General features: G+C 55.2%; 7 protein-coding genes across 7 annotated transcripts; 2 read left to right on the top strand and 5 right to left on the bottom strand.

The window, feature by feature from the left end:
* Positions 1–504: 504 nt before the first annotated feature.
* Positions 505–2,817, bottom strand: ATEG_05309 (diphthine--ammonia ligase family protein; the record flags this gene model as incomplete). The annotated part of the gene is made up of 1 exon (XM_001214487.1): positions 505–2,817. The coding sequence occupies one exon, from the start codon at positions 2,815–2,817 to the stop codon at positions 505–507; it is 2,313 nt and encodes a 770-aa protein (XP_001214487.1).
* An 881-nt stretch (positions 2,818–3,698) lies between these two features.
* Positions 3,699–5,598, bottom strand: sebA (putative C2H2 transcription factor (Seb1); the record flags this gene model as incomplete). The annotated part of the gene is made up of 2 exons (XM_001214486.1): positions 3,699–4,930; positions 5,022–5,598. The coding sequence occupies 2 exons, from the start codon at positions 5,596–5,598 to the stop codon at positions 3,699–3,701; spliced, it is 1,809 nt and encodes a 602-aa protein (XP_001214486.1).
* A 1,798-nt stretch (positions 5,599–7,396) lies between these two features.
* ATEG_05307 (uncharacterized protein) lies at positions 7,397–8,070 on the top strand (the record flags this gene model as incomplete). Its single annotated transcript, XM_001214485.1, has 3 exons — positions 7,397–7,681; positions 7,765–7,817; positions 7,953–8,070. The coding sequence occupies 3 exons, from the start codon at positions 7,397–7,399 to the stop codon at positions 8,068–8,070; spliced, it is 456 nt and encodes a 151-aa protein (XP_001214485.1).
* A 3,601-nt stretch (positions 8,071–11,671) lies between these two features.
* ATEG_05306 (uncharacterized protein) lies at positions 11,672–12,145 on the top strand (the record flags this gene model as incomplete). Its single annotated transcript, XM_001214484.1, has 2 exons — positions 11,672–11,777; positions 11,892–12,145. The coding sequence occupies 2 exons, from the start codon at positions 11,672–11,674 to the stop codon at positions 12,143–12,145; spliced, it is 360 nt and encodes a 119-aa protein (XP_001214484.1).
* Positions 12,146–15,258: 3,113 nt separating this feature from the next.
* ATEG_05305 (thioredoxin-like protein 1) lies at positions 15,259–16,392 on the bottom strand (the record flags this gene model as incomplete). Its single annotated transcript, XM_001214483.1, has 3 exons — positions 15,259–16,045; positions 16,099–16,237; positions 16,314–16,392. The coding sequence occupies 3 exons, from the start codon at positions 16,390–16,392 to the stop codon at positions 15,259–15,261; spliced, it is 1,005 nt and encodes a 334-aa protein (XP_001214483.1).
* Positions 16,393–17,128: 736 nt separating this feature from the next.
* Positions 17,129–17,707, bottom strand: ATEG_05304 (uncharacterized protein; the record flags this gene model as incomplete). Its single annotated transcript, XM_001214482.1, has 1 exon — positions 17,129–17,707. One exon carries the CDS (start codon positions 17,705–17,707, stop codon positions 17,129–17,131), a length of 579 nt encoding a protein of 192 aa, XP_001214482.1.
* A 2,203-nt stretch (positions 17,708–19,910) lies between these two features.
* ATEG_05303 (peroxidase) lies at positions 19,911–21,064 on the bottom strand (the record flags this gene model as incomplete). Its single annotated transcript, XM_001214481.1, has 2 exons — positions 19,911–20,648; positions 20,717–21,064. 2 exons carry the CDS (start codon positions 21,062–21,064, stop codon positions 19,911–19,913), a joined length of 1,086 nt encoding a protein of 361 aa, XP_001214481.1.
* Positions 21,065–21,815: the final 751 nt, after the last annotated feature.

Genomic DNA, 21,815 nt, shown 5'->3' with positions numbered 1-21,815 from the left:
CGACGGAGGGTAGGATTTGGGCGTATTCGATTGACCGATAGGGAGAAGCTCGAGTAGGCGTAAGCAGTCGAGCTGAGGCCAGGAGGGGAGTGGAAGAAGAAGGGAGAGTGGGAGGAAGAGAAGAGGAGCGGGAGTTGCAGGTGAAGTTAATGTGGTGTTATCGACGATAAAAAGGGAAGGTGGCTATCACATGCTCTCCATGCCCTATTTTCTCTCTCAAACCAGAGTACATCTTCTTATTACTCAGTTGCTATCATCTCGTGGTGCTCACGACTTCTAGATTCATTCCAGATGATTTTGCTCCCAACATCCCAACAGCCCTCGGGCTTGGCTCCCCTCCGTCTACAAATAACAGCGGTCTCCTCAAGCCACCAACAATCCTAGTCCCAGCGATGGCGAACAAGGGCTTATCGTCGGTTCTCCTCGTCCTCACCAATCAAACGACCCAGCATAAATGAACCCCAGGGCGACGCGCAATCGAGACCGTTCCTACGCCGCAGGGAACTACAGACGCCGCTGGATCAGAACCCCAGCCGCCAGTCGCCGACCTACTTGGCCCCAAACCGACTGGCAGGGCACAATCTGGCCGGACCACACGTCGCGCGAGACCGGCTGCGCAGTGTACAGCACACAATGACACTCTTCGCGCGGGGAGGGAGCGTATCTTTCCAGCACGCGCTGCAGACTCGATTCCAGGTCGGAGGCGGACCGCTCCAGGTCCAACTCGACCGCCGTATACCGCAGCCGGCCCTCAGTCGTGGTATGAATCACTTGGCCGTCATCGATGACCTCCGTGGTCAGCTTCACGCCCCCGCCAGCATATCCCAATCCCTGCCATTCGACCTCGCTGCCCCGCGGCAGCTCGGCCACCTGGACCGCAAAGAACGGCGGAACGATCCCTTCCGACTCGGCGATGTCAAAGTTTGGCAGCGCGGAGGTCCCCGTCCCCGCTGCCGGCTGCTCGTACGCCCGCTGTCCATACTTGATATCCCACGCGTCCAACACGGGACCTTCGTCCTCCTCGTCGCCATCTTCCTCCGGCGCATGCATCATTTCCCACAATCGCCACGCCACATGTGCTTTGTGCTCCGCGCCGGTAAAATATGCCACGCCCCCGAGCCACCAGTCGACCTGCATGGCCGTCCCGATCCGCCACATATGCTGCAGCGACAGCGCCGCGTGCAGCGAGAATCGCTCCACCCACGAGGCATCCGCCGGCGCATCAACCATCTCCATGGACGCTGGGTCCAGCGGAATCTGGCCCGCAACATACACACAGCGCTCGGCGGACGGCAGCGGGATCGAGACAGCCTGCGAATACGGCCCAATATTCGCCGGAGCCCAGTAGGACCTAGACTGAACATGTAGACCCTGGCGGCGCTCTCGCGAGCCCAAGTCCACCACTAGGGAGACCATGACGGCCACACCGTCCGGTAGACAGTCCCCGCAGGCAACCGTAGCACGCGCCGGCGGGTTCGGCTTCTTAAACAGCGAGACGTAGGCCGCGTTCATGGCCGGGAAATCTGCCATCGAGCGCAGCAGCACTGTAGCAAACACTATATCGCCCGTCGTCGACCGGCCCCCCTCCCCCAGTACACCTCGAATCTTCGACGCAATCGCCGCCATCTGCTCCGCAGCACCGGGGCCCGCCTCAGTCGCCGTGATATTCGACACCGTCCACGTCTCGCGGTTCCTCGACTGCGCCAGCGCGCCCCATCCACCAGCAGACACACTCACCTGCCCGCGGACGACCTCGTCGCTGCGATCCTCGCGCGCCTCCGCAGCGGCCAGCGCCTCGCATGCCCGCGCAAACCGCTCATCCAGCAGCGCCGGGGCACGCACATCCCGCGGCGCAATCCCAGACCCGTCCTCCTCCTTCTCCTTCTCAACGCACCGCGCCGCGCCCAGCGCAACAAACCCAACGCCGCCCTCGCCAGAGCGCACCTCGCGCCGCGACACCTCAATCCGCCGCTTCCACAGGAACGCAGGCCCATCCAGCGCCAGACTCTCATACTCGCCGCCCTCGCCGAGCACCGCACCGCGCAGGTCCTCAGGCGCCGCAAACCGCCGCATGGCCTTGCCAATCCGCCGACGCAGCGCGCCCTCGCGCCCCGCCACATCCCCCCACAGAAACGACTCGTCCAGCCCGCCCGACGCCACCTTGATGATGCGCGCCTCGCACCCGGCCGCCGCCATATCTTCCAGCAGGCCTGCGTCCGCGTCGAGCGCCGGCACCGCCCGCGGCAGCACGGGGTACTGCCACAGCCAGGCGAGCGGCACGAGGCGCAGGCGTGCGGCGACGTTCTCGATGCGCGTGCGCTGGTAGGTCGAGAGGATGGCACCCGCGGAGACGGCATTGGCCTCGGGGTGCGCCTGCATCACGCGCCGCAGCAGCGGCACCAACGACTCCGTCTCATCGGGGGTCTGCGTGTCGTCGCCAGCTGCAGCCGCAGACGCATGGGGGTGTCCAGAATCGGCCATGTGGTCCGCCGCTGCGTCGCGGTAGACGCGGGCGGTGTCGACCGCGCCGCCGGTAATGGGCGCACGGTACAGCGGGATGTGGAGGGCAGATTCGTAGAGCGGGATTATGCTGTGTCCGATGGTCTGGTACATGAAGCTGTCCATGTCTTGTTCTTCGTCTGTGGCGCCATCGTCGGCGGGAGGGGCAGGGCCGGGGCCGGGAGGAGGGGTCGGCGGATGGAGGTTTGCGAGCGCGACGACCTTGTGGCCATTGCGGATGCAGTGCAGGATGGAGTAGAGCGAGTCTTTGCCGCCGGAGACGAGGGCGATGACGTTCAGGCCTGGGGTGTTGGACATGGTAGGTGAGGTGATTGTCCCATGCGGGGAGGATTTTCTGGTGTTCTCGATCAGGTAAAGTAGCTCAGCGGTTTCACATGTGCATAGGGCACAGCCTTCGACACGAAAGAACCACCTGGTGGAATTATGTGAGGATTATTGTAGACAACCAAGTACATTCAGTGGTGAGGTGTAATAATTCGATGACGTGAATTGCGGAGTGTCGGCGGAACCACACTTTCATACCCTACGGTACCTACGGAGGACAATGCACTCTAGACTCATGGATCTTATACTCAACAACTCGTTCGCAATACCGCAACAAGTACGCTAACTAACAGCATACACGGGGAATATTATGCACAGATGGATGCAACAAGACAAAGGTATGCGCACAGGGGTATGAGGCAACAATGGGGGAAGCGGATTAGATTATACATGTGGCCAGCACAGGAATCGGGAGATGCGCAACAACAACACATATTACATCAAATAAATGGACAAGAAGGCAAACAAACGAAGGGGAGAAGAAAGCTTCCGTCGAAGAAGGAAACGAAAAGAAAAAAAGTGAGGATGAGAGAACAAACCCCAAACCACTGTGTGCCTCGAGAATCATGTCCTCCGGAGAATTTTGTGTCTGCAGACAGACAACCCGTCTATCACTCTTCGATCATCTTTTTGTTTTCCTGTTCTTCACCCCGATGAAGAAGATCAATCAATCAAAGAAACACCACCCAAGGTTGTACACCTGAATTGCCCTCAGCCACCGCCAGTGGAAAAGCCCGGACGCCAAACCGCAAAGACCAAGTCAAACCAACCGCGAGGTTGGCGGATTATGATAGTGTATTAGGTATAGTATAGGGAGTTCCTGGTCACATCGCATCGTGAGAGCGGGATCCGCCCTAGGCGGCGTTCTCCTCCCGCTTGCGCTTCTTGGCGGGCCGTCGGTCAACAAAAGCGTCCGACTCGGACGATTCACTGGTTGTCGACTTGGTGGCAGCCGCGTTGGCCGCCTCGTATAACACCGCACCCAGACCGTTCGCGTCGCGCTCTTCATACGATGCCCGGGCACCGTTGTCCGAAACACCCATGCCCGTCGCGCCCGTCGCGTGCGTGCGGGCGTGCTGCGCCAGGTTGTCGCTGCGCGAGAACTTCTTGCCACACTCGTTGCACTCAAAGGGCTTGTCTTGCGTGTGGAGCGACCGGTAGTGCCGCTTGAGGTGCTCCTGGCGACGGAAGCGACGCGAGCAGAGGGTGCACACAAAGGTCTTGGACGGGTCGTCCGTCAGAGACTGCTTGCGACCGCGGCGGTTCACCGACACCGGGGCGGATGGCATATCCTGGCCGCTGGGAGCCTCCGTGGCCGAAGACGCAGGCGTCGTCTGCTCCGTCGAGGGAGTCTCCACGCTACTCCGCTGGGCCTTCTTGCTCAGCGTCTCCGATTCGCTGTCCGAAGACGAGGTCTTCTTGGTGGACTTGCGGGCGGGGGTCTTCTTTTTGGTTCTCATCTCGGCAGGGGTCTCACTGGCATGGCCCTGCAGGCCCGTGATCTCCGAACCGCCGACAAAGGAAAGCCCCGACAGAGCCAGGTCCTGGTCCTCCGAGTCTTCCAATCCAGGCTCGCTCAAGAACTCCTCGTCATCTAGCGAGTAAGTACTCAGGCGCTGTCTCTTCTCGCCCAGATAGAGAGCGTTGCCGCCAGGGTGGAAGTCCACCAGGTGGTTGACAAACTCGTCCTCCGAGTCGAGATCGGAGAAGCTATCGAAGGTCGGCAAGGCACTGAGGGGATCCTCCGTAGTTGTGGAGCCGGTGAACGAAGGAGAAGGGTTCTCGTTCAGTGGGAGAGTCACAGTCTCGCTGCCCAAGACGACCTTCGGCTCCTCCTCCTCGCAAGAAAGCGTGGGCAATGGAGGAAGCTCGGCCGGGGCAGATGTGGCGATGGCCGATTCCACGGTCAGCTGGCGAGGATCGCAAAAGTCCGAGCTGGATGGCTCCGCCGAGAAGGTTGGCTGTGACTGGCCAATGAATGTGGAGGCGTCTGGGGAGGGCGATGGGGAAAGGGATGGGCAGGAACTGTTGGTCGAGAGGAAATCAGAGCCCTGGCTGCCCGTGTAGGAAGGGGGATGAATGAACACTAAAAAGGTTAGTGAGCTGGTCGATCTACCCCATGTCCAACCACGCTGTTTCCAAGTCCCTTGCGGCTTTCTGAGATTGTTCCTACTTACCAGGTGTCATAGGCGGCGAGTCGGACCGAGTCCAGTCGGCATTGGCCAGGATCTCGGCATGGACATCGCCTTCGCAGCCCTCCTTCACGCCCTCAACCTTCTCGAAGGTGAAGAAGCTATCGGTCAAGGGAGTCTGCAGGGCACCCCCGGCGGACGGGGGACTGCTGACGGAGCTTCCCGAGGTCGACAGCGGAGGGGTCGTGGGGAAGGCATAGTAGTCATTGCTAACGAACCTCGTGTCCAGCGGCATCAGGGCGGGAGAGCCTTGCTGGACGACGATGGTAGGCTTGAGGTGGGAAGGCTGAGGCGAGGCGATGGGGGTCATGTTCATGGCACCCCGGAAGGCATTGGTGGTGGCCATCTGGTGCATGTTCATGACGGGCTGAGTGGTATAGATGGGTTGCTTGTCGGGAACGCAGTGCTGTTGCTGTTGTTGCATGGAGAACTGTTGCATCTGCCCGTAGTATTGCTGCATGTCCGAGGGATGACTCGTGAAATGCTGGGATCTTTGTTGCGAATCCGCCGTGGGGTAGTATGCAAACGACGGTTGAGGTTGGGCCATGTATGTTGAGTCCATGGTGACTGACTGGGCGGGTGAGCTGATGTATAGCGGTGGATGGGTGGAAGGGACATACATGTGTGTTGACGGAGATATGTACACTCCGCGAGATTAAGATATAGTAATGTGCCGTCGGCTCCAGGTATTAACAGAGTGACGACGGGTAGTCCACGATGCGACGCGGAAGAATGAATGTAGGGTATAAAGAATGAATCTCTGGTGATGTTGGCGCGAGGGAAATAAGGATAGACAGGAACCTCTGGTCGAAAGACACCCACGCATATACTATGGGAAGAACTGTCGAACAGGGACCGGAACACGCAAGCCAACAAGACCTGAGAAGCAACGTCGAGGAAAACAAAGAGAGGAAGAGGAAGAGAGAGGAAGATGTGAGAAGAGAGAGAGCGAGATAACAGAAAAGAAATAAGACTAGAGAGTGGTAGAGAGAGACGAGACTCCAAAAGGGAAGGACGAGGGAAGGATCCCAAAAGCCAATCAATAAATAAAGATGGAAAATAAAATATAAAAAAATGGAAAGGTAAAAAAATAATAAAGATGGAATAAAATAAAATTAATGAGAAGGCGAAATTGCGCGAGAGAGGGAGAGAAAGAGAGAAGAGACGAAGAAGAAGCGTCGCGGGGAAAACGAGAGACGAGGCCGATATGGGACGAGCAGGACGGATGGGCAGTGGGAGTGGATAAAAAGAGGGTGTGGTGGTGATGATCTGCCTGTGCTACGATAGTCGTACTTTTCCCAGACACGAAATTAAAAATGATATTTCTTTTTATTATTTTTTGTTTTGGATTATTTTATTATTATTATGATTATTATTTTCTGAAAATCAATTAATGCAGTGAATGGACAAGCGGATTGGAGGCGGTGCATGCGCCCATCCAGCGCAGACGATTGGCAGTTGGCCACCGATTATCATTTACTGTACCTGTACTTCGTACCTACGCTATGTCTATTCTTCAGTCTTCGGTAGTATATTTAATCCTCTTGGATTTGGTATTTATAATTTATTTTATATTTTATATTCATATATGTCTCTGTATATCTGTATCTATATCTTTTCTGCGTTTTCCTGCATCTATTGTTTTATCTCTCCAATACTCCGTCCTGACCAAAAATAGGACGATTTGTCAGTTCACAAGATTGAGACCCCCAGTCCCCACCCTCCAGTTGACGACGACCATCCTCGGCCGCGGAACCCAAAAAAGGCGTAAGCCGGTGGGGGCGCATGAGCACGAGTGGTCCCGCCCCATTTCTTTCTCGCTTTCGCTGGTGCTAGCCGTACTATCGTACCTGTCCATACCGGTATTCATACCATGGAAGTCTTCGGAGGATCTAGCTTGGGTATGAGTAGGAGGTCTTAGGTCTAGTTTACTCCCGTACTCCGACTCCGTAGTCTACAGAGTACTCATGTCGATATGGTAGATTGAGATTCCTCTGGGATTCCTCTCCAACATCCCATCAAGTATACCTACCTAGTCAATATCCGCAAGACATTCAGCTCTCATCTCTCACATCCGTCCAGCTGATTGGGTTGAGAAATCGCCACAGGGTCAGTTGGCCTCCGAAAATAGCGCCCGCATTGTGATTGCCCAGACACGCTGTCACACACGCACTCTGCCACACCTACCACACCAACTCCCAGACCTCCAATCCATATTACTGGCGCGCGCGTAGCATCCCCGTTCCATGCATTCTGCCTATGGGAGTGTCGGCCTGGTCGGATGGGGTGATCTGAGTGATGATACGTAGGCTGGTCGCCTTAGTCCTTCCTTCCTTCGATGCTACGGCCCTCCATCCATCATGAGGGCGGCCCTCTCCGTCACCACCGGGGGCTTATCTGGCCAGTCCCACGGACATGGAGAATGGAACCTGAGCCTGCACCCGCCGAGCCAGTCACCTCCCCCTCTGGGTAAATTGGATGTGGGGCCAACCGCGAAGCGGCAAATGCTGTCTATGTATCTCGTTTTATCCTGGATCAAGTGTCATCCAACATGGATAAATGCAAGTCTATACAGCCTCTCATTTACTCTACCATTCTATGCTGGATACCTACAGACACCTACCGATTACTATGTACCTAGGTATGTAAGTGAAAAGCTACAAGTACAACACGATAGACCGCCAATCACCAGGATTGACTTTGCCGGCTAAGCTAGTCGGCCCCGCAGGCGCTTCCCGCCATTGGGGGAAGTCCCAAGAAGGAATTTCTCTGTTTCTTACAGTAAGATCAGCACCGGATCCTGTGAAGGAAGTGGCCGGTCTGTCAATCACTCGAATATCATGACTATCCTAAGTCTGGAAGAGCCATGAGCCGAGTAGAGATCATTATCTATGCCCATTTATGAAACGTCCACAGGCCCACCGGCATGGTGGCATGGTGCCAGATGCATGGCTGCATCGCTGCTGGTACCTTGCAGGCCCCAGGACAGCGATGTATGGAGTACGCAGCAGTTGGGTACCAAGGAACTACCTAGGTAAACCCCCATTAGGCAAGGTACATATCCTCTATAGTTAGTAGTAGGCAGTCAACCCATTTGAGAGAGCATTGCGATGTCACCCGCCGGTCCATGCAGCCGACCTGCACCTCCAATCCTTCATCGCCAATCCATCCATGCAGTTCATATGAGATGCGGTCGTCTTTCATATGATTTCCTCCCCCGTCGCCGGTGCATTCAAGCCGACAAACCTAGGCAGACACCATCCAACTAACTTTATTAACCGCCGGCCTCATACTCGCACTGTCCCCATTCCATACACAAGACATACAGGTAGGACATACGGGTATAGATAGATCAAGGTGAGATCGCATACGAACCAAAAAAACGGCCGGATCGCCTGCCGCCTGAAATGGGCGCAGGCCCGCCACCGACCTAGCCTTTTGACCTGTTCACCGACCGTTGGACCGATCATTTCAGAACCATGATTGTCTGGGGCCGGGCTCTCGGTCTACTGCAGGAACAAATGCGGAGGGAGCAAGAACAACAGCAGCGCGCGTCTCGCTAGTCTCAGCCTGCAGGTGTCAGCCCTTGCGTCCTGCCCTGGGTTACACCGCGGGCAGCTGTCACGGCCGCCCGGCCGCCCGATCGCGACGGGACGCAGTCTGACGTCCGCCGAATGAGGCAAGGAGCTCCTTGCGATGATACCTAGGTATCTGGGTCATATCGTCCCCGGTTTAAGCTTTCGGGGTTCTGTTCTTTGTTGGCGCGGTGCGGAGGGATCCTGGGGTATGTGCTGGTTAAATACGGCGTGCCTAGGTAGCTAGGACTTATGGTGGACAAAGAAGCGACCACGGTCGAGGAGGTGCAGGTCGGAGTTGTCTGGATGGTGGTTACACGGATGGCGTTTGCTCTCACCGCAGCGGGAGGCGTCACTCGATCTACGGCGTACACTTACGTAGAGCTGCAGCGGTGTATCTTGACAAACCATGTCTCTCCCAGTCTCTCTTTGCTCACCCAAACCCAAACCCAATACCTGCTCTGTAGATACTCCGTAGAGCTCATATGTGAACGGACCTCGCGGTGGCTCGGCAAGTCATCCGTCACGCAAGGGAGGCAAAGCAGAGCTGTCAGATCCGACACCCTCCGAGCAAATGAGGACTGGGACAAAATTCTCCCGTCCCATTCGGTGGTGTAACGCAAACCCAGATCAATGAAGCGACGCACTGGGGCATGGGTCTCACCACCGGGACTCATGACTCGCCGGGAGTGTCTCTGACCCCAGTTGCACCCGATTTATGATTCTGCATTATGCGACATTACCCTATAGGCAGAATCAATCTTCGGCGAGCCGTAATCCAGACCGCGCGAGACGAAATGAAATAAGGCGGGCCACCGCCCTAAAGATAGAAACGCCGGTCTCTGGTTCCGCCAGCGCCCTTCTATCATTTCCCTCGAAGCTTCCGGCCCGGACCTCTGGTGTCGACCTGGAGTCTAGACTAGGTAGGGAGAGGGATAGGGATAGGGAGGCCTATATCATCTCTCTTAAGACGCGAGTCCTTCCCAACGCAGCAAACGACCGCCGCAATGGTCGCGGACAACGGACCCATCCGTCGAGGACATTTTACCGTGTCGGGTTAAATCTCCAGGGGGGTTAATCTATGCATGGAAGCCGCCGAGCTTCGAGAAACGAACGAAGCACCGTTAGAACAGCGGAGGTCTGGCCGCGTCGAGGAGGCGACTCCACGTCGAGTCTCCATCGCAAACGCCGGCGAAGGTAGAGGGAGGGTCCCTTGTTCATCGCAATGTCGCGCCGGGAGCCCGGGGGATCAGGATCAGATGGATGCTAGGATGCTACCTAACCAAGGTACCTCTGGGCCTCGTTCGCTACGACTCGAGCGAGGGATTTGCCCGCAATCTGTCCGGCCCTTGCCACAAAGGATGCGCCACCGCAGACCGTTGTCGCACAGACGACAGAAGTGACCAAGGAAGCGAAACCGCGAGAAATCAGGCGCGAACCGAGGCAAGAGCACATTCACAGGCGAACGAAAGGCCAGACACATAGACGGCAAACTTACTCTGTAGAGAGCAATCATAATCAAACCGATAGATGGCAAGGCAGCGTCCTAACGGCTGTCGATCAATTTGACAGGTAGAGGCTAGACTAACTCCAGTAACCCACCACCAATGCAGCAATGATCGGTGACGGTAACTCCTCTGAGAGAGCTCAGAGCCAGTGAGCTACTCCGTAGATGACAGGTCCATCGCGATGAACTCCACCAACGGCCGGCGCACATCATGATTCTCTGACTGCCGGTGAGAGACGACTAAGAATTGATAGTCGCGACCGTTGTCTCACGGAAGGACGACCGACCGTTCTGGATGGCGATGGTCCATGCCCACGGGACAGCGTCCGAGAGAGCCGTCCATCATGCTCGTCACCGTGGTGAATCCTGTTGGTTGAAAGAGCAGCAGTGGGTGCAAATGGAGATTTGATCCGCCCAGCCGCGGCAGGCAAGAAAAATCGTCTGTCTGTGCGAGAGTGCGGGAATAACCATCCAACACCTGCGGTTCATTCCCCGACGAATCAGCGTGGTGGCGGTGGGATTGGGTTCCTGTCAATATCCGATGCTTGCACTTTCGTCCGGATGGAGGGGTCGATATGATATCAAGCACGAAACACGCCATCGAATGAGTGTATTCTACCTGACGGGGTTACTCGATGCACCCACCGCCAGCGGATCCGAATTAATTACCAGAGAACCAGTGCATCACGCAACGGTTTTCTGCAGTGGTTCTATGGATACGTGATGGTATGTACTGTCATGGACCTAAGGTTCTACCTAAGTACCTAGGTAGGTAGCTGATGTTGATCCAGAAGTACTATCATAGTAGTATGAGCGGAGTGTCGGACACAGGATTGCCGCATTAGGAGATGCCCAAATAATGAGCAGAGGCAAACAACACCACCGCGCCATGTCTTGGAAAATTAGCTTTCATAGTGTCTGCCACCAGCACGACTCTATGCTGGAAGGGGATAATGGCTTCTGCCCCAATCTCCGTTGTCTCATCATGCCAAGCTGGTTATCGTTACAGAGAGGACGCGGTAATAAATGAAGTGGAGGACCCGACCCGACGAGGCCGCGGCTAGTTTAGGGCATGCCCGCCACTAGTCGCACCACTATTCCAGACGGACGGTCCGCCCTTGTCGGAGGAGGGTGACAGGCGCACCATCTGAAACAGACGACGCGGTCGTGAGTCCACCAATCATCCGTTGAGATCCGGCCTCATGCTGGAGGGCTCCATCGGAGACCCTAATATCCGGACGAGGAGCATCCCACGCCGATGGAGCAGCGCACCGCACCATAGCGAGCGAAGAACCTTCGATGCGTCTTCCATCTGACACGGGGGGCATTAGTGACATGGGGCTAGTACTAGGGTGGCGACTATTCCAATAGAATCATTTTCGTAGCGTTGATAATTCTCCGAGACACTATCAACCCGTAGTATCAAAGGATGTTTCGCCCATAGATGAACCAGAACCACGCCATGGAAAGAACAACGGGGTTGTTCGGTTGGCCCGGCTGGATTCCCGTCGCCTAATTCTGCTCCAGTCAACAATGGAGAGAGAGGGGACAATATGGGCCAACTCGGATCTGTACCAAACTTTCTCGTCTGGAGAGGCCACCGCACGGTCTCGTACCAAACCATGCCATATCTCCTACCTACCTATCCACTACTACCAAGTATGTACGTACTCCGTACTTACTTGACTAGTGAGCTGGTGTTGGTCGCCGTAAAGGTCCCCAGCCCACTCCTCGCCAAGACCCGCCATGGACTGACCGGGCGGACGTGGATAGAGTCCGGTTCCCGACCGGGTTACTACCTCACCTCTTGGTTCATGGATGGCGTTTTGCGGGGACCAGTAAGGTACGGTACTCCGGTACTCGCCGTACATACTGTACCATACGGTGTACCTAGGTACGATACCATTAAGTTGATACTACGAGGTAACTATCCTACCAGCGAGGGAGACCACCGTGTCCACATGCAGACGTCCTCGGAAGTCCATCACCATCCAAGCTGGGCCCCAATCAGCACCCTCTCAGACTGATTTCCGGGTGGAATCGACCACAGACCTGCGTTGGACGGGTTTGCTGATCGCACCCGGCAACATGTCAATCCTGGAGAACAAATCCTTCCCGAATGGGCGAGATGGTGTGCTTTTGCCTGATCGAGATAAGCCCCGGGGATAGTGCCCAGTTGGTCGTCTGGCTGGGTCCAATCACACCACCCTACAGGACTAACACTAACATACTACATCCCAAGTGGCTCACTGCCTAAGAGGTGTGTAAAGTACCTAGTAGTAGTGCCGATGGGTGCGCCGGCATTTGTGGGCGAATGGTGACCGGCAGAAGAGCCAGACGGCGGGGAATTGACTTTGTGTTCCTGGCGCCCACGCGCATTCGGACGAGGGGAGGGAACGAGCACTAGGTCGATCACGATCACCACGACAGGAACCAACCTAGGTTGGAGGGCCGACAGCAGCTCGTTGTAGGTGCGGTGTTTACACGTGCTGGCACGGGAGGACCAGCCATGGACTTGCCTAGTCGAATCTAGTCTAGTGCACTAGTCGAGCTTCTAGTGGACGGCACGGATGGATCAACTACCTGGACGAGTCGACTGCGAGTATGGTTGGCTGGCGTCTCCGAGTCTTACTCTCTTGGGGGGGGGAGAGGGTGGGTTATCCGGCCCGCTTGGAGACGAAGAACTGGGGAAATTGTGAGCCACCACAGAACTATTCCAACTATTACGACTCTGCCTGTAGGTAGTACACTATCTCGTTGGATAAAGTCAAGAACGTGGGATCCATCGACGATCTTGGGTGCGTCGTCCAAGGTCCCCCGGGGCACGCCAACTCTTATCGGGCGCGTTTATACTCCATCGATACGAAGGTTTCGGATGCTCTCCGATTTTCCTCTTGCGGAAGACATCCTCCTGGCCATCCTAACCCTAACCCATCCACCCATGCCTTCCATGGATGAGCTAGACCTGCCACTAGGCATCGACGGCTCCTGCGACTACCGACGTCCAGCTTAATGCGGAGAACTGTCCAAAGGATTCACAATCTTCCTCTATACGGAGTGTGTATGGTCCGACACGCCCAGCTTGTCAGATAGCGGTTTGCCTTGGTGAACGCCACATCCATTGTCCGTCCAGAGTTGCATCCAACACCCAGTATCCAACTCCCCGTCTTACACAGCTCCAATCCCAACACAGATGGAGCACGCCGACATCGCTGGCCCAGCGATAACAGCTTCATCCTCATGTTCCATGCCTCCGGTCGAATTCCGGCACCTGGAGTCAACCCAACTCTATCTGGCCAGGATTGTCTCTCCACACTTTTCCGTCGCAAGCTACCTGCAGATAGCGGCAGCTCTCACGGTGAGTCCTTTTCTTCCTAGTCTCCAACCGCCGCGGCGCGCACTCGACTCGTGGGTCCGCCGCCCGTCTCCAATGTGACGATAGCTGCAATTGCTGCATGGGGAAATCCACCAAGGCCGCCCGTCGCTACGGAGTAGGTAACTACGGAGTATCTTGACTGTCCTGTCGCCTCGTCCTGTCCCGTTCGTGCAGCGATCGACGTCCGGGTCCCATTCCATCCCATCCCATCCCCAGGCCTGCGTCGATACGAAATCGCGCAACGCGGTGGATGCATCCAAACCTCAGTGGGAGCCTCTAGGAACCCTCGTGGGCGAATGAGTGGAGAGCAAGACGAGATAAGATGGCAGCAGCGGTGCGAGCTGTGGGAAGATCTACGCGCGACTTTTTCTTTTTCTTTTCCCTTTTCATCGTCATACCGAAGTCCAAAAGCATCGTTCAGCGCGGGCAAGGTTTCCCTGGGTCGCAGTGGGAATCAAATCACACAAGTCGACCCGATCCCAACCACCCGGGGGAGGACGAGGGACCCAATCCGTGGGCGTCCCCCACGGGCTGAACACGACGGCGCAGTCACACCCAACCCAAAATCCAACAGGGGGCCGCGCTCAAGCTTTTCCTCTTTGGCGACAGGATTCTTAGCATCTTGCGGGGGAGACATGCTGGACCTGACAGGACAGGTCTGGGCGACTCGCACATGCAGGTCGCGACTTTACCCGCTCACCGATAATATCAGAATGCGGGCGACGAACCGTGGTTCCTGTCCTGGGTTCTGGGGGTATCTACATATCGCCGGATTGCGTCGGATGATGCCACCGCCGCCGTGGGGGAGCTGTGATGGCATGATCAACAGAGCAGATAGCGGCATTACGACATCCGACAGATCGTGCTGGTTGCAATCCGTGGTTCTGGGTGGGATTCGACTCAGATTGAAACAACCTCGCTCGCTCAGGTACCGATGCGCAGAGCGTCTATACGAGGCACCCAGCCACGCTGTCTCTGCCTCTACGGTTTCATTATTATTGCGGACACTATCGTTCCGAGCCTTCCGCTGATGCCACCAAATAACAATGATAACAGATAGGGCACTCATCACCTCATCAGCTCATCTCAATCTTGAGTCTGTCTGATAGGGACCATCATGATAACACGACTAAGTGCGAAAAAAGAAAAGAAACAAAGATAACGAACGGCCTCAGTGGATGGTAAAGTTGAGATCACAACTCCCAGAGGGAACTCAGTCTCTTCCTATCATATTATACATCCAATTGTCTCATCATCAGCCGATATTGATGAGAAAGAAGAAGAGAGAATTTTTTGCAGATGAAAAGACGTGGGTGCTGACATAATCAGGCTGTCGCTAAGCGGAAAAAATGTAGCTCCCTCCCGTCGCGATCGCCCACTATAAAGCCTCCCACGGCCAGCAAAATTTTTGGAATTTTTCTTCTTTCCTTTCTTCGTGCGGCGACGCAACTACTATTCACCCGTGTTGCCTACACATCAGGTTTTCGGACTATTTCCCGTGATGTGTTCCAGGTGTCAGTTGCGTCACAGAAGAATGGAATTGCACGCCGGTTCTTACTTTACTGGTCTTTCTTGAACTCTTCTAGGATGAGGCCATTTGGTTTGGGATCGGACACTACTATCAAAATAGAGGGCTTGGCTCTATCACAGTATCCTCATAGTAAAAATGAAACACTTTACAATGTTCTTGTCTTCGTTCGCCTCGTAGTTCTACCGTAGACTCCGCGGACACTCGCTATGTATGATATCGACCCAACAACCCATTTACTCGCCAGGCTCGTCACCAATCTTCTCCAGCTTCCCCATCTCGCGCTTCTCGCCCGCCTCGCCGAAGATGCGAATGCGATCCACGCGCAACTTATCGCTGTCGCCGTCGCCATCGACAAAGAAAATCACCAGCGACATGACGCTCTGAAACTTGACAAACCGAAGGTCCACCTTTGCCGTCCCGGTCTTCGGATCCCAATCCTCAGGCTGGATGGTCACCGTCTGCACGGCGGGGATATCCTCCGCCTCGTCAAAGCCCAGCACATGCGACCGATTCGTGTACAGCTGCAACGTCTTGGGGCGCATGGGCCGCTCGTCCTCGTCGACGTCCTCGTCATCCGCCGGCGGCAACGACGTGATATGCAGCGAGTGCACCTTCAGCGTCGACTGGAACGGGATGAACAGCATCAGCTGCTCGTCCGTGTCGCTCTCGACCCAGTCCACCGCGCCGCCGCCGGCCTTGCCCTTGCCCTTGCCATCCAGCGCGGACGGTTTGGCCCCCTCGAAGAGCGTCTTGGCCGTGCCGCACTCGCTGGCCCGGTTCAGCAGCTCCAGGCCCTTCGGGTCGTACTGGTCTGTGATGTCGCTGTAGTTTTTGGGCGTCGCTGCGCCGACCCAGTATGCGCCGCTGGCGCCAGTGCTACCGCTGGAGGATTCACCCGCGCTGTCGGCTTTGCTGGCTTCTGCGGCGAGCTTGCGGACGGCTTCGGAAAGTTGTTGCGGGTTGGCGCCGCGGATGGTGGAGATGACGCGGCCGCGCTGGAAGACCATGAAGGTGGGCATCCTAAGGGAGATGTTAATGTTTGTTGTAGGATGGTTTGTGGTGGAGGGGCATACGCGGTGATGCCGTGAGCGGCGGCGAGGTCCTTCTGTGTGTCAACGTTGATCTTGGTAAAGGTGATGGCGTTCTTGCGGGAGAGCTGCTCGGACAGCTGCTCGTAGACCGGAGCGATGGCTTTGCATGGTCCACACCAATCTGCGTAGACTGGAGGGGTTGTTAGTGGTGCACGAGGGGCTCGCGTTGATGCGGGCAAGCAGTGTAGGGAGCTCACAGTCGGCCACGACAAAGGTGGAGGAGGTCAGCAGGGAGCTGAATTGCTCCTTGGAGGTGATGTGGACTGTTTTTGTCATTGTGGCGGCGGGTGGGATGAGGAATGAAAGAAGGAAGGGGAAAGAAGCTGAAGGACAGTCGCGATGGCGGTGGTTGGAGCTTCCGTATATGTCATCAACCCCCGCACCACGACTAGTTATCCTTCCTTATCCTTGACAAACCAATGTTTATCTGAATGAAGTCATTAATGTACCTTGGAATTAGATGAGCTGAATGTTTTGGTGGAGTTATTTAATAATTTGCTACTTTTTTGTTGTTGTGTGGGAAATATATATCTTTGTGCTGTGCTATATCAGGTACATTGCCTGATGTGGAACATCCATCACGGATTGTGCTGATGTATAGTGGTGGAATTTTGTACAGCTCTTCAGCCGAATGATGGTGCCTACAAGACAGGTACAAGAGTCGTGATAAACCAGCCTATAGCTTTGAATCGATCTATCATTGGTATCTTCTAGTCTATATAATCGTCGAGTTCATCAACATCATTAAACAACAACATCACGACAAGCCGCACCGCACAAGACCATTCACTTGCCTCGCAGCATCAGCCATTCGCATGAGACTATCTGCATAATCTGGGCTGTCCTCCAGACCAACCCTGCCACGAACGTCGTAACCGCCGCAGAGCACAACACAGCATTGTCATGTCCAGCGTTCAGGACCACCACACGCATGCATGCGAGTCGCGGACACCAAGACTGCTGAATACACAATCCGGCGTCCAAAGAGCCACTCCTCATACTTCAGAGGACATCACGTATCCTCCGCAACAGCAAACAAAACCTTCATCCACAAACTGCACCCGCGACACCCAACCACAATCTCGCCATGCTCCGCCTCCCGCTCAAGATCACTCTCCTCGACACAAAACCCGCGTGCGTCGCCGCACCGACACCCGCGATACCAGCAGGCGGCGTCCTCGTCGCATTCCAGATCCTCCAAATCCACGACCTCCAGCCCCGTGTGGAAGACCGTGGCGGTTTTCTCGCGCGCGGCGGCCGTCGACCGGTCGAGCCGTAAGGCGCGGTCGTAGTCGGCGCGGAGGTGCGGGTCCGAGAGGGTTTTGTAGGCGGTGGTGATCTGGTCGATTGTGTAGACGGGTCGCGGGGCGTCTGGCTGTGGGTGGAGGGGAGAGTCGGACGGAAGGGCGGTTGCTCTCGTTGAGGAAGGGTCGGTAGTCGGTGTCACGGTCGAGGCTTTGTCGGCCTTGTCGGGGTGGTGTTTTAGCAGGGCCTTGTGGTAGGCGAGTTTGAGTTGCTGTTTGGTGAAGCCGCTGCTTGTGGAGGCGAAGGGGAGGTTGAGGATTTGGTAGTAGTCGTGGAGGGGTGCCATTCTCTTATTTCGGTGTCGCTGTGTATGCGACTATGCGACGGGTGGTTGGTCTAGATGTCGCAGGGAATGAAAAGTTGAAAGGGCATGAATGCGACGGTGGTGAGGCGCATTGGTGGAGACTTTGCCGTCCGGATCTCTACCGCCGCCACTCAAGCTTCTCGGACTACTAACGTTTTCCACAATCGAGCCGCGCCTACAACCGAGCCGCGCCCTTTCCACCAAAACTCCTATTTCCTAAGGCTTTTCAACCACCAACGCCATTAAATCTAACTAACTAAATACATGAAATTATAGCCATCTACTAGGGCAATTTCGAATTGTATGTCCGATTGTTCCACACCCACTACAGCGCTGCGGAGCTCGTCGACGAGGCGCTAGAGTAGATTCCGCAGGCTGCTCATTAAGCTGCGTATCAAGCTGCTGAACGCGATTTTCACCTTCCTGCACATTAAGAAGGCGGTCATTACCTATCTCAGCACGTCTTCTTGCTTTTTTTTGACGTTGTCGTCCATTTTCAGCGCGTATAGCCCTAATTTCTTGCTGCAAAAGAAGGGTAGTTTGCATCGCCATTTGCGCTGCTTTCTCCAGATGTTGAATATGCGCAATAGGACTGCTAGAAAGCTGCCGCTTTCTATTAAGGCTATTCTGCAGGCTTCGAACCTTTCGATTCAGCTGGCGAGTATTCTGCGGAGTCTGAAAAGCAGAGGAAACTGAGCCTTCAACTAGTGGTGGTGTAGGCGTACGCAGTTGAAAGGTAAGCTTGGAAAGAACATGCTCTGGATCAAGCGGCTTAAGCCCTGCTCCTCTAAAGCCGCTGCAGATATTGGCCGAAGTAAAGATTTGCTTGTGGGCGTCCGGATATAGCGATAGGAAGTCTTCTTTATCAATATGGTTGTTGCCAGCAGCCATAAGGTCTTCAAGGAGCTTTCCGTACGCCTCTTTAAGCGGGCCAAAAACGCCCACATCAAGCGGTTGAAGAAGATGTGAAGTATGGGCAGGCATGCAGAGACATATTATTGCATTCTGCTTGCAGAAATCATCGAATTCAGCAGTCAAATGACTACTATGGCCGTCAAGAATAAGCAAGCGCTTTGCACCAGTCATATAGCGCTTAGAAAGCGGTTCAAAGACATTTTTCAGCCAGAGAAGGCCTATTTCATCAGTCGTCCAGCCATTCTGACTAGTAGAAATCCACCAGTCGCGAGGCAGCTTAGGTTCTTGGAACCAGGCAGCCTGTTGAACGCTTGCCTTTAATATAATGACTGGCGGTAGATATACGCCTCTTGACCCGATTGTTTCGATGATTGTAACCCATTCACGATTGCCCTGAATAACTCTGCGCGGTCGCTCGCTTCGCTCTACTGCAGTAATCACTTTTGAAGTAGAGCAGACTCCCATTGCAAAGCCAGTTTCGTCGAAATTCCAGATATCGTCTTCATGTATGCCGTGTTCTTGAATAGTCGCTCGTACGGTCTCAAACCACGGGCCTATAACCTTTGGATCTTCCTGCTTTGCGCGCTGATAGGTAATACGCCTTGTATATCGCGTACGGAGCTGAGGATGGCGTTTAACAAAGTTATAAGGCCAGTTAGTTCCGATAGCTGCGGTAGGGTCTTGTAAACGACTGCGAAGTAAAACCTGGGCCATTCCACGTAGAAATTCGGGTCGAATTGGAAATCCTCGCGTATCTGCATCTAATAATCGCTTTAGAAGTAATTCCTCTTCGAATTCGGTCAGTTTATGACCATTGGCGCGTGTTTCCGACCGTGATTTAGCACCATGAAGCCGGTCGCGTACAGTGCTTTCGGGGACAGCAAAAAGGGCCACAGCGCGTTTAATTGATTTAACCTGGCCTTTCTGATAAGCTGAAATAGCCATCTGAATGCGCGATTCTTTAGAAAGATGCATATTAAATTGTGGTGATGAGAAAAGACGCGTTGAATTTAGGAAGTAGGAGTTTTGGTGGAAAGGGCGCGGCTCGGTTGTAGGCGCGGCTCGATTGTGGAAAACGTTACTCCATACCTTACACTTCTACAAACCATGTTTCTAGCCACATGAATCAAGCAATTATCCAATAATGCATTGACCTGAGTCTAAGTCCTGTCTCCCCTCCACTGTATCAGGCCACAGAAGCTAACCATCTAGGATATCAAAACAAATGGAAAATACAAATGACTGGCAAAACTCAACCCCATCCATCCGTCTACTCCGAGGTCTTGAACACGAAGCGCTCCTCGCTGGTGAAGGGCACGCCGAGCTCAAGGAGCTTGACATAGACGTCGGCGAAGTCCTTGAAGAAGGCATCGTTGTCCTTGGCGTAGCGCTCAACGTGCTTCTTGAACTCCTTGTCCTTGGTCAGGGCGATGTCGGTGGGCAGCATCATCAGGGACTTGGTGGTCTTGTCGGTGAACTGCGTGGGGCCGTTCCACTTGCGGTTCTGCCACTTCTCGTCGACGAGCAGGCGGAAGAACTCGTTGGTGAAGACGGTCGGGCTGAAGTCCCAGGGGCCGTCGAAGCCGGAGCGGTCGGGGTGGGCGCGGCCGAGGGCGTGGGCACCGATCAGAGCCACGATCTCCTGGTCATTGAAGCCCATGCGGTAGAAGACGTCGCGGATGTGGCGCTGGTCCTTGGAGGCGTCGGGGAGGCGGCCATCCGGCGTGCAGGCGGCGACATCCTTGTCCTGACGGCCAGGGCGCCAGGGGATGGCGGGACCACCCAGCTCCTGAATGGCGCAAGCACCGGCCAGGGTCCAGAGGTCAGAGTATGAGATCCAGGGGAACTTGGCTTTGATGGGCTCGAGGAAGTCCCGGGCGTGCTTGAGACCAGCGTTGGCGCCGTGGTCCGACTCGGGGGCGAATCTCATGGTGGCACCGTTGCTTCCACCGGTGCCGGTCTCCTTATCGTAGGTGCCACTGGCGTGCCAGGCGAGACGAACGAGCACCTAAAAGGGAGAAGAGCGGGTTAGCGGCCAATGAACGGACTGATGAACCAGGGAAGAAGACGACTTACGGGACCATAGCTTCCGTCATCATAGTCGGTCTCGTCGGCGAGCTTGCGGGCAATCTCGTCGTACACCTTCTGGTAGTCGGCCTTGGAGGGGACGAAGTTCTGGGAGGAGACGGAGTCGCCGCCGTTCAGGTAGAAGAAGGCGCCAGCACCACCGACGGCGGCCAGACCAGCCCAGAGAAGGGTGTTGGAGGAGGACTTGGATTCACCAGCCTCGGAGGCATAGCCGCGACGAGCAGAGGCGCGGAAGGCCTGAGTGGGCAGGGCAAAGCGAGCGCTGCGTACAGCCGGACGGACCGAGGGGGTGGAGCGCAGGAAAGCGCGGGAGGCAGATCTCGCAGCGGACGCCATGGTGAAGTACGACTATGATACAAGGAAGATGAGGGAGAAGAGGATGAATTGATACGGAGGGAGAGAGGAAGAAGAGGAGAAGAAGGAGGAGAGGAAGATGGAGATAGATGGGGAGATCGAAGGAGGAAGAAGCAGGAAGACCAAGGGATGAACCCAATCAGCAGCGAGGGATTATGCCCGTTCTGGACCGATTTGTTGACTCAGCAGAGAGACTTCTTCCGATTCGTTTTCTCCGCATTGTCTTCATTTCTGGGGATGATGATGATACTGATTACTGATGGAGATATCAGGCCATTGATTACGCATCGCGGTGGCAATGGCCATTCCATGGATCCTGCCACGTCGACTGGTCTGTCTGATCGATCATAGACATCGAGACCTCTTTCGTGTGTAAGGTATCTCGTCGCATGGTCCAGGCATTTTGTGGACAGTTCCGAGGTCTCTCAGAGACATGCCAGTGATAGTCCACCGGCTCCACTACGCGATTTCCACATTACTAACGCCGTCTGTTGACTGGCCAATCCAGCCTCGGAATTACTAACCAGAACCTATTGTAACTACAGAACACCTTCCTGTGGTACCTCGGAGTACCTGACTACCCACCTTAGGGTTGTGTCCAGGAACGTACCTGGAGGTACCTTGATAGGGTCCTTCGGACCTTACCGGAGTGACTTGTACTGTAGACACCAGGCACATCCAGAGTACATACCTACGGAGTAGGTTATTCCTCTCCACAGCCAGTCAACAGCCG

Source organism: Aspergillus terreus, genomic scaffold (assembly GCF_000149615.1).
Source record: "Aspergillus terreus NIH2624 scaffold_7 genomic scaffold, whole genome shotgun sequence".
Lineage (NCBI taxonomy): Eukaryota > Fungi > Ascomycota > Eurotiomycetes > Eurotiales > Aspergillaceae > Aspergillus > Aspergillus terreus.
The sequence above is the reverse complement of the archived record's forward strand: the minus strand, read 5'-3'. Positions and strand labels throughout refer to the sequence as shown.